Genomic DNA, 12811 nt, shown 5'->3' with positions numbered 1-12811 from the left:
AGTTTAGCTTCCAAGAAGCAAAAGAAAATTAGTGACTTTTTCACAAAGAAATAAAAAAAACTTTTTGTGTTATTTTATGAAACTTTTTTTGTATTCTGTACAAGAAAGTGATATTTTTACGCAAATTAAATTATGTACTGAACTATGCAATTTTATTAAATCAGAATCCTCAACAATACAGTACATACAAACTAAATTTTTACGTTACAGTACAGTAGCTTTTTTCCTATTAGTTACTTCATTTATTTACAGAATCAAATTGACGTATCATTAGAATCTGATTATTTTTGTCTTAAACGCTAGTTATTGTTGTCTCTTGGGGGTAAATTCTCTAATCCGAACTTTTTGCTAATCCGAACAAGTACGGTTTTTATTTGTTTAGATTAGCGAGATACCACTGTATTAAGAAAAAATACTGTAGATACAGTCGACTCTCACTACAGCTAACTCACAGAGACCATGGGAATAGTCAGTTCCACTATATATATATATATATATATATATATATATATATATATATATAAAAAAGCACAATACAGCCCTATTTACACAAATTTATGATTTCCAACATCCTCCTACACCGCCATCACCACACAAATAAATTGTGCATCCTTAATGTGGTGGAGAGCTCGCACATTCTTATGATCCAGCAAAGCCATACTGGCAATATTTCCAAAAACACACAAAAATGGAGGAAGAGGTCAAAGAGAGCCACTCTGGTCCTTCCTTGGACCAGAGTGGCAATGTTGAGCAATGAGCATGGGACTGACATCCCCATCTCATAAAAGATCTACTGGTCAAAAAATAGGTTTCAAGTAATCTTCACTGCACAGATTTAAATTGATATTGACCCAAGGGCCTTGAAATAATGAATCCTAAAAAAGGATTATAGAAAGTCACTTTATATAGAGCCAGAGCATTTCAGGAACTCACCCATGAATTAATCATCAAATTCCTGATATGTACCCTCAGGATTTGAACAGGATATTATGATTGTGAACTTTTCGTGTAGTACGAACTTCAGATCAACAATTTTCCTCCATATAACTCTGCTATCTGTCCTGATGCCAATATTGTCAGATCCTAGTATTTTAGTTTTCTAAGGTACTTATTTCTTATTCTATCAATCCACATAGATCTTGGTCCCTAGGACTTATTCCTGCTATCTTGGCACAAAAACTTCTTTTGCTAAGCTTTCCTCACCCATTCTGTTTAGGTGATCCTATTAAATGAGATTAGCTCTGCTCACACCTTAAATCTAACAATGTCAAGTTCCTTCCTAACATCCTTTTTGATAATATAATTCTGCCAGCTCTCATATCTAGTCCCCAGTCTCTGATCCGTAAGTTATTGGTTTGAACACCTTCTTGTATACAGCTAAGTAGCTAAGTTAGTGTTTGGACTAATTTCTCTTTTATTATATAATATAAATTTATTCAAGTTAGCTTCCTAACATAGTTTTGTTAATTCTGTTGTCTGTATTCATATTGAATTTACGATCTTATTTTTAGACCTAATTAATTACAGCAGTTATTCAATTTACTTAGAAAATCCTGCAAACTTGTACTGGATTTATTTAGGAGTATAACATTATATGCATAAAACCACTATCATCATTGAATTCCTTACATGTACCCTCAAGGGGGTTTACAGGATATTATGATAATATTACACGAAGAACTTACATCATTACTAACTTCTTATCACCAATTTTTCCCCAAATCAATCTGTTATCTGTCAAGACTCAAACATTATCAAATTGTATTTTCTGTCTTCCAAGGCACTTTTTACTATATCAATTCATCTATATTAGTCTTCCTCTGGGTCTTTTCCTGCCAACCCAGCAGAGAACCCTTATTTTACTAATCTTTCTTCTCCCATTATATTTAAGTGACCATACCACCTGAGTTTAGTTCTGCTAACACATTCCTAGATGCTAACAATGTCAAGTTCTTTCCTAATATCCTCATTTTTAATATGAAATCGAAATCGATGCCATCTGTTCATGCCCCTAATCTTTCTCAGGATTCACATATATCTTTGGTCAAGTGTTTTATTTCTAACCCAGCTCTCAGATCCATAAGTTAAAATTTGTTTGAACACTGTCTTGTAGACAGCTAATTTGGTGGTTTGACTAATTTCTCTCTTATTCCATATAAATTTATTCAGTTGATTTCCTACCATACTGGCTTTGTTGATTTTGTTGTCTATTTCCATATTTAATTTGCCATCTTCACTAAAAATTGTGCCTAAGTTGCTGAAATGTTTTACTTGTTCTATAAGTTCTCTATTCACGATGCTTGATATTTTCAATGTTTCTGCCTATTTTCACTGTCTTTGTCTTGTTATTACTGATTTTCATACCAAATTTATTACAACAGTTATTCAATTAAGTCAAGGAATCTTGCAGACTTGTACTGGATTTAGTTAAAAGTATAATATCATCTGCATAAAGTAGAGCTGAGATTAATATCTCCAATTTTGATATCAGGTTTAATACCACTTTCCTTCATAATGTGATCTATATAATGAATAAGAGAGGGGATAATGTACAAGATATAATTGATTGATATAATGCCGTATTGGCATTATATCAATCAATTATATCTTGTAGCATTTTGAATAGCTTTTCTCTTGGCACTTTGTCATATGCCTTTTGCAGGTCTACAAAATATAGATCTTTGTTATATTCCCGTGATTTCTCAACTATTTGTTGTAAAGTGAAAATCTGATCCTGACAGACTATTTTCCCTGAATCCAGCTGTTCTTCACCAAGCTTCCCTTCCACAATCAACCATTTCTCAAGTACACTTGCATAAATCTTACCAGGAACACTCAATAGGGAAATACCTCTGTAATTTTCACATTGTTTTATTTCTATTTTTGTATATGGATACCATGAGAGCTCTAACCCCTTTTTACTTTTGATGGCTTTTTCTACTTCAAGTATCGATATATTATTGATTGCATGCCTGGTGAGTGTTTTTTTTTTTACCACTGTGAAGTCACTGCTTGTTTCATTTAGCAATTTTTCAAGGTAATTACGCTATACATTGATGATATCTTTTTCTCCAGTTTTCATGTCACCTTTATCATCAATAATTCCTTTTACAGCACTCTTTTGTCTATTTCCGAGCTTTTTCAACAGCCTCCAAAATATTTTGCCATCTTCCTGATATTTATTTCCTATGTTCATGCCAAAGTCTTCCCATGACTTTTGTTTAGCTAGTTTTACACAGTGTTTAGCTGTTATAAAAATGTTCTGTATTCTATTACGCTGCTTTGTCTTTATTTTCTTTATTTCATATTCAAGAATGGATGACTGCCTTAACTATCAGCTGCCGCCATCTATCTATTTCTACTATATCTTATTTCCCACACTCTATAGTCTAATAAATTTGTTTTACGACTGTGCCAGTTAAACGATATACTGAGTGCGAGATTATAAGATCTTAAAGACAAAGCAGATATATTTTCCCTGCATAGTAAGGATAAAGTAAGGATATATATATATATATATATATCCTTAGTTTAAATTAGTCGTGGCTTAATTTTTAAGATAGTGCATTGACAGAATAAGTTATGAGTTGTTCACAAACAATTTAATTAAGTAAAAAGGAAATATTTACAGAATGATTCACATTCACATATGTATACAATGTTATTACAATTCTTTTGCTAGTCTCAATTTTTTTCTAATCTAACCTTAGTTCTAAGCTAATTCACAATCTAGCATAACATTAACTGAATATAAGGCATACCTTGTTTAAGCCTAATTCAACATTAATATACATTATCTCATAAACATAAGCTTGACATACATTCTTGTTCAGTACTATAACTACTTACAATTCTTGTTCAGCACACTGTCTTTCACATTAACCTATTGTTCACATATAATTCTTCTTGTCTTTCTTTCTGTCTGCCAACTTCTTCCCAGTTTTTTTTGCTAAATTTCTTCCTTGTCTGAGTTGTCTATAATTCCTTGCCGTATAGATCCTTAACTTGGCGGCAATGTACAAATCTTTCCTTTCGAGACGATTGACACAATACCTCAGGTGGCGACGGACCCAGGCAGACTCAAAACAGACGATGCTCCTCTTTAGATTTCCAACAGCGAACTTAGTGTGACTGCGGACCCAGGTACGAGAAGGTTTGAAAACCATAAGGCAGACTTCCTTCTTAAACCTCAGGCCTTCTTAGACTCACACCTCAAGACAAATTTCCTTCTCGACAACTTGCCTTATATATGCTCAGACTTCCCTTGTGTGCATGCACAGGTCTCTCAAAAATGGTCGCGCACTGACCTTTGGACATGATGACATCATTCTTCGCGCATCTTTGGAATTCCCTATCCATGGCAATTCTTAGAATTCTTCACTATGGTCACGTATTGACCTTTGAACATGATGATGTCATTCTTCGCACGCATTTTGAAATTTCTACCCATGACAATTCCTGGAATTCTTCACTATTTTAAAATTAGACTTACTGATTTTACATGAGTTAATATCAATACATGATGACGTCATGAGTCACATTATTTTAACAAAGGCTCATAAGAAGATTATTACAAAAAATAACATTTTTCTAAGTATATTCTGCTAACAACAACAAAAAAAAAAAAAAAAAATGTAAAAACGAACATAAGTTAAGAAGTCACATATCATGAGAGATTTTGCATAGCTTTCTTACATTTGTCTCTATATTCTTTAAGAGCACAAGCTGACTTATTCACCAGGAATTTTTGATATGCTTTCTACTTTTTGTTCACTGACTCTTTGACTTCCTGTATCCACCATGGCTTTCTCATTTTTGAATCCTTCAGACAACCTCACCACATACCTCTCTGGCTGAATCAATCAACATTTTCTTCAGGGCTTGCTACTAAATCTCCAAGGTTTGGTTCCTGTTCTCGAACTGTTCCATTTTTTCTTGAATAATGTTTGTGTAATTTAGTCTACAGTTAACATCTGGAAGCTGCTCAACTTTTATTCGCTTTAAAACTTTCTTACATGTTCTTCTTTACAATATGAAATTCAATTTTATCCTGCTCAAGACTAAATAGTGATCATTTCAAATCCTCTACATTCTAGTTTCCTGCACAAGTGAAAAAACACCACTATCAACAATAATATATGCAACGAGATGTGCCTGTTCTCCCCATGTGAATTTCGTCACATTTTTACGTTGGAACATTGTGTTAGTAATAACCAGTCCATGTCCTGAGCAGAAATCCAACAAATATTTGCCATTATTATTAGCTTTGCTCTTTTCTCTAAATTTTCCCAAAATATTTCTGTATGTCTGACAATCATTTCCTACTCTACGTTTTAGATCCCCAACAAGAACCAACTTTTATTTTTTCATGGTGTCAGTTACTTTCCTCAAAAAAATTCATCCACTTCTACCTTAGTAGAACCTTCTGTGGGACCATAGGCACAAATAAATCTCACTGTCCAGTTCCCCCAATCTGATATTTGCCCAAATCACTCTACATGTGCCGGTCTGCCATTCAAGAAGATTAGCCTCGTATTTAGTGTTGAATACTACAGCTACTTCTTCTTTTCTTCGATTGTTATTGCCTGAATATAACATTTTGTATTTATTGCTTAGAAAGATCTCACTAGTGTTTGTCTTTTTTGTTTCAGTCACCCCTATTATATCCAATATTATATCCTGGTAATTATTCAATTCCTCAGCCAGTTTCATTTCTTTGCAATTCAGGCTTCTTATGTTGATAGTACCAATCTTGAACTCTGAAGCCCATACACGAGAGGTTGGTAGATCAACCTATAGTACATTAGTACCGTGTGTGTGTGTGTTAAGGTTTGTGTGTGTTTCAGGATTTGTTCCATTCACTAGTTGACTTTTCGCTGTTCGCCCAGGTTCCCTGGTGAAAACAACGGGGGCCTTGTTTAAGTGTGCAACGCCCCAGCCAGCATGAAATTCTGTCATATTTTACCATCATTTTATTTGTGGTTTAAGCCAATAAGGATACAATTTCACCGGCTAAATCCCAAATTGCAGGTCATCCTCATTTGTCCAATATTCAGGTAGACACCTAACAGGGTGCACCACGAGAAGGTGGTTCTCCACATTCCTTCAAGGATTATGTGGATGTTTCCTCTATACAGCTTTGACCCTTAAGCACCAATATGCATAAATAACTAAGATTAATATCTCCAAATTTCACATCAGGTTTAATGCCACATTCCTTCATGATGTGATTCATACAGAAAATGAATAATAATGGAGATAACGTATCCCCTTGTCTCACACTTGATTTAGCATCAAATCATCTCCCTGTATCTCTTTCAATTCTAACTACTGACTTACAATTCAAATACAGACTATGTACTGCTCAATATAATGTTCTATGTACACAATACAACTGTAGATTTTGAACAGCTTTTCTATTGTCCTTTTCCAGATTTTTTCCTTTCTACTGTGCCTTTTCCAGATCTACACTTAAGTACAGATGCTTGTTATATACCCACAATTTTTTCAACTACATGTCTGGAAGTGAAAATCTGATCCTGATAACCTCTACTTGGCCTGAACTCAGTTTCTTCTTGTACTACAAGTGTCCTTCGAACATTTTTTTAGCCTTTTTTCTCAAATATGTTTGCATAAATTTCCTGTAACACCCAGTAGGGAAATTTCCCTATCATTCTCTCAGTGTTTTTTCGATTTCCCATTTTATACATGCATATGCACAGGTGCACAAGGTTCTAGCTGGAAGCCCCAAAAAATTAAGGCCAATTTAAGTGTCCCAAACAATGAGAAGGGGATTCCCCAGACCATTCTAGCACCTCGGGCCCTGCCAACCTCAGGAAAAGTGTAACTACTCCCTGCAGAGAGCTCTACTTCAACCATCTCAAATTTGACCCTCTCACCAGGTTTTTTAATTATGCAGTGTAGCCACCATAAAACATTTATATCTCCATATCTGAGCATTTCTAGTTGAATATTACCTACTCCATAACTTATTTTAACAATATTACAGCACCAAATGAACTAAATTTTAAAGATGTTTATTAACTGGCTTATATTTTGATGAATTTCAAACCAGTATCTTCAGTGGAAACATGTGACAGTTTAGATGCAGCAATGAATAAGTGAAACAATTCCGACTGAAATGGACAAGATCGAAATTCCTAATTTAGCACCCTCTAATGGAAAAAAAGAAGTATTGTGGTTATGTAGGAGTGGATCTTAAGACAACAGTCTCCCAAATTTTTAGCAAATTAATGTAACCATACTTGTTTAGGAGGTCTATAAACATCTTTCTGATCTGTAATGCTTTCTATATACAGCAAACGTGTGCTGTATTTGCCATAATAACAGTAGCAAATGTATTTCTTATGCTCTCTAAGGTAGATGTTAGCAGATATTCCTGTCTGTCCACAGTAGACCAAGTCACAGGGAACTTCATACACTCGAGGATATGTTAAGGGATAGAGTTTATCCTTAGGAAAGCAGATGTGGTGTGAAGGTCATATTTTATTAGTACTACTTTGGCTATCCTTTCAGATGAATCTTGGACATGGGAATAGTGGCGTTTTGATCTTGTGTGTGTTCAGGGGGGGGGGGGGGGGGAATAGGAGAGCTATGTAGTATTTTATCTGTTTTGTAGAAACTGTAGTAGCCATTAGCCAATAAAGCAATATACTGTAGGTATTTAAGTTCTGTGGAAAGAACTGCATCATCAGAATGAATAGCCTTAGTTCTGTGTGTTTTTAGAATACCATACTCTTGGGCTGGATGATAATGTGATTGTTTATGTAGATATCTTCCTGCATGTGTTGGCTTTCTATAAATGGAAAAAGATAGTGAACCATCTGAAAGGTGGGCAACTAATGTGTCAAGAAAAGGCAAACAGTTATTAGATTCTTTTTCTACTGTGAAGTGAATTTTGAGGTGCTGGCTGTTTAATTATTGTTTAGCTAATAACAAAAGAATTCAAAGCATCTTGACTGTTTGGCAAAATGGCAACCACATCATCAGCAAAGTGGAACCACACCACTAAGAGCTTGTGTGTAACTGTGGTAAGCATTCAATTTTTAAAAGTGTTCCATGTAAAATCAGTTAAAGGGAGAAACCCATTGTGATACCATTAGTCTGGAGATTTTTTCCTTGCCAGGTAAAGTAATTTGATAGATAGTAAATTTGAATATAGAAAATATAGAAAATAAATATCAAGAAGGTGGGAAAATATTCTGGAGGTTGTTGAAGAAACTTAGGAATGGAGGAAAGAGTGCTGTAAAAGGAGTTAGAGATGATAAAGGTGACTGAAAATGGGAGAAAAAGATATCCTTGAAGTATGGAGTAATTACTTTGAAAAACTGCTAAATGAAACAAGCAGTGATGACAGCACAGTATTAAAAAACACTGACCAGGCATGCAGTCAGGAATATATATCCATACTTGAAGTAGAAAAAGCCATCAAAGTTAGTCTTTATTTGAGTTGTAAGTCAGCAGTTAGAATTGAAGGATGTACAGGAAGATGGTTTAATGTTAAATCTGATGTGAGACAAGGATGTACATTATCCCCTCTGTTATTCATTATCTATATGGATCACATTATGAAGGAAAGTGATATTAAACATGATATCAAAATTGGAGATGTTAATGTCAGCTCTCTGCTTGATGGATGATGTTATACTTATCAATAAATCTACTTTTAGTCAGAGAATCTTGCAGACTTGTAAAAAGACAAAGACAATGAAAATAGGCAGAATCATTGAAAATGTCAACTGTGTTGTGAATAGAGAACCTGTGGAACAAGTAAAACATTTCAGCTACTTAGGCATGATTTTTACTGAAGATAGTAAATTAATATAGAAATAGACAACAGAATAAGCAAAGCTGGTATAGTGGGAAGTCAATTGAATAAATTCATATGGAATAAGAGAGAAATTAATCAGAACACTAAATTAGCTGTATACAAGACAGTGTTCAAACCAGTTTTAACTTATGGATCTGAGAGCTTGGTCAGAAGTAAAACGCTTGAACAAAGACTAGAGACCACAGATATTAACGTCCTGAGAAAGATTATAGGCATGAACAGATGGCATCAATGGCAATATCATATTAAAAACGAGGATATTAGGAAAGAACTTGACATTGTCAACATCTAGGAATGCATTAGCAGAGCTAATCTCAGGTGGTATGGTCAGTTAAACAGAATGGGCGAAGAAAGATTAGCAAAACAAGTGTTCTCTGCCAGGGTGGCAGCAAAACAACCCAGAGGTAGACCAAGATATAGGGGGATTGATACGGTACAAAGTGCCGTATCAATCCCCCTATATCTTAGACGATAGAAATATAAGATCTGATAATGTTGGAGTCTTGGCAAGTAACAGACTGATTTGGAGGAAAATTGTAGATAGGAAGTTAGTAATGACGTAATTTTTTTCATGTAGTACTATCATATCCTGTACACCCCTTGAGGGTACATGGCAGGAATTTGATGATGATGATGATGATAAATTTGAATAATTCAAAATTATTGGGGGGGGGGGGTTAGACTATTAAATCAAGTGTCTATTAGTGGTAGTGGTACATTAGCAAATAAGGAAGTAATTGAAATCCAGCATCCAGCAAAATATAAGCCAGTTAATAAACATATTTTTATAATTTAGTTCATTTAGTGTTGTAAAACTTGTAAAATAAGTTGGAATAAAGCTCAACACCTAAGCTTTTCTAGTAGATTGATTACCTATTCCAGCTGCCTTTCCACATTTCATGGCTTTTGATAACTTTTTTTTTGTAACTGAAGTATAGATATGTACTCATGATTGCATTCCTCTTGGACATTTTCTACCTTGCTGTTGTTGTTTTTTTTCATTTAGTAATCTTTCAAAGTAATTACTACAGAATCTAGAATATCTTCAGTTTTCATGTGATTCTTAACAGTACTCTTTCCTCTATTTAAAAAGTTTGTAATGACCAAAGATTAGAGCCCACAGATATGAGAGTCCTGAGAAAGATTAGAGGCATGAACAGATGGCATCAATGGCAATATTATATTAAAAATTAGGATATTAGGAAAGAACTTGACATTGTCGGCATCCAGGAATGCATTAGCAGAGCTAATCTCAGGTGGTATGGTCACTTAAACAGAATGGGCGAGGAAAGATTAGCAAAACAAGTGTTCTCTGCCCGGTTGGCAGGAAAACGACCCAGAGGAAGACCAAGATATAGGTGGATTGATACGGTACAATGTGCCTTAGACGATAGAAATATAAGATCTGATAATATTGGAGTCTTGACAAGTAACAGACTGATTTGGAGGAAAATTGTAGATAGGAAGTTAGTAATGATGTAAATTTTTCATGTAGTACCATCATATCCTGTACACCCCTTGAGGATACATGTCAGGAATTTGATGATGTTCCTGGAAGTGGAAGAAGTTCTACAGAACCCAATTAACTGCAATAGAACTGATGGTATAATCTTCCAAAAATTTTGGCATACTGGCCTATCTTTTCATGAACAGTAATCATAGAGGATCATCACAGTCATATGCAAGGAGGACCACCTGTGACCCTCCATGCACATGGCTATTCTTGTTCTCCTGAAGATCATTCCATCCCAGTCTTTTGAGTGTGTGACTTTAAAGTGCATCTGACAATGCTTGCTTAAGTAGAGAAATGATGTGTTATTTATTTTCATTAAAGTTCCATGTAGTTTATGTTCCAGAAACTTTGTGAATCACCGAGAGAGAGAGAGAGAAGGATATTATTCTCCCTGTTTTTTTTTTAAAGTCCATAGCATAACCAGCATAACCACAACCAGACTGTGCTCAGACACAACTTCTTGGATTTCATGAAATGAGGAAATAGGTTGCAGAAAGCAGTAACCTAATTAACAAACATGAATGGTCCATATGAGACAAAACTAAGGGAATGTATACTAAGTTTAGTAATTTAAGCAGAAACGAAGAGACATGAAACAATTATCCAATGGAGAGCTTTAATACATGAAAGGAGGGAAAGAAAGTTATCTCAGAAGTTTTATAATAATCCTACCTCAAAAAAGCTGTATATAGTGTGATATTAAACAATCCTGCTTTGAAGACCAAACACGGTACATGTTCAAGCTATTTCATGTCTCAATAAGCAGACCGGTGATCTCACTGGAAAATAAAAATTATCTACCGCAGTATCAGCTTGAAAGACATTCATGCACATGGATATTTCTGAACTCTGAGATTGCAAGATGAGAAACAGACATGCTATCCACTTAGCCAAATGGGCTGGCAAAGGTGAATAAAAGTGTAATAAGTAAGCATGTAGACTAGATTTTTCTCAAGTTGAGTGGTGAATGAATGGAAAAGAATGCCAGGAGGTACTAAGTGCCACATCATCAGTAAGTAAATGATGCAGATAAGAGCAGACCTCGTACAGGGGAAGTTTCATCCTTTTTTTGCAATGACCATCCTTGACTCCAAGATACCTTCTGTTATAATAATACTTTACTTTGGGTTAATAAATTAACTGCCCAAATGGATTAAATATATCAAATAATTTATGCTTTGTATCCATGTTATTTCAACAGTATCCATGATGTGAAATTGATGATGTGAAGTATCCATTTCAGTTTCAATGGACACTTTACATCATGAATTTACCGACATGTAAGCAACATCATAGCTGGCAAGGTAGTTAAATCAAACATTTATGAATGTAATGAAAGTACACAAGACAATACATTATACAACTGGCAGTGAACCCATGGAATTCAACAATGATTTATATTTATTTTAGTTTGCCATTTATATACCATTCTCAATGGTTTATAAATGGTAAGTAAATAGTCAAACAAAATTATATGTGAAAAAAAAAAAAAAAAGATTTAGTTAAGAAAGAAAACAGTTACTTACCAGGTGGTGGAGGTTTGGCAATTTCAAATAATACTGTGCCTGTTTCCATATCCCTTATCTTAAAGCGAGTGAAGTCTATATCATAGACATTTGCTTCAGGAGAGCACAAATAATCTGTTGTTAGGTATAAAGAAAGATTTTCATTAATGCTTATGTGATTTTTTTTATTTTTAAATGAAATGATGATAAAGCTTATCAACTTTTCTTAACATACAAGTTAGTTACATTTAACATCTACACTTAAAATAACAAAAGTTTTTAAAATAAGAAAAATGTATGCTTATAAGAGATTTACAAAAGCAAAAGCTCATGTTCAAAATGCTTTAACACAAACTATTGTACATTTTTTTTCCCCCTGTATAAAATGCTTCACAGTTTTCAGACTGACTCTAGCCAGCTGTTTAATTTAATTTTGAGCAATTTATTAACTCAAGAGTGAGGTATATAAACTGAAATGCTACGACACCAAGAACTGATATTTCAGCAGCAGACTCTGCTTTGGAATGAGTCAACAACATACAATTCAATTCAGCTCTAAAGTCTCATCACTACCAAATGAGAAGTGTTTAATGTTCTCTTCAATGAAAGTAGGAACCTTGATACTTGCAACGTTGAACAAAAGTTCATAACACTTTCATGGTCAGACCAACGAAAGGACACCAGCAATTAAATGAGAACTTTGTCTCAAGAAACCAGTAGGTATGTCTGTTTACATGACCACTTAGATCGAAATGTGCTTCACCCGAGAACAAGACATTATGAAGGAAAGATGGATCTTCAAAGACAATGGCCAGCACACGAGCACAGTATTCCTGCTGTTAAACACTGACCCACCTGAATGATGTATGAAAAGGAACCCAGCTTCTTAAGGATTCTCTGTAGTGACAACCTCAGTAGTACTGCCAGTTTTACTGCTGTTCA

The 12811-nt window shown here is 34.5% G+C and overlaps 1 protein-coding gene across 1 annotated transcript in view; it reads right to left on the bottom strand.

Annotated features, from left to right (window-relative positions):
• Nucleotides 1–12811, bottom strand: part of unc-119 (unc-119 lipid binding chaperone) — a 73165-nt gene that overhangs the window by 48221 nt on the left and 12133 nt on the right. Inside the window, exon 2 of the mRNA XM_090406057.1 lies at nucleotides 11891–12004. Within this exon, the coding sequence (XP_090262183.1) occupies nucleotides 11891–12004 (114 nt within the window). The remainder of the gene's footprint in view (nucleotides 1–11890; nucleotides 12005–12811) is intronic.

This window comes from Typopeltis vanoorti, chromosome 16, assembly GCF_054136105.1.
Source record: "Typopeltis vanoorti isolate ZY-2024b chromosome 16, IOZ_Tvanoo_1.0, whole genome shotgun sequence".
In the NCBI taxonomy this organism is placed as follows: Eukaryota; Metazoa; Arthropoda; class Arachnida; order Uropygi; family Thelyphonidae; genus Typopeltis; species Typopeltis vanoorti.
Note: the sequence above shows the minus strand (reverse complement) of the source record. Positions and strands in the feature narration are given on the sequence as shown.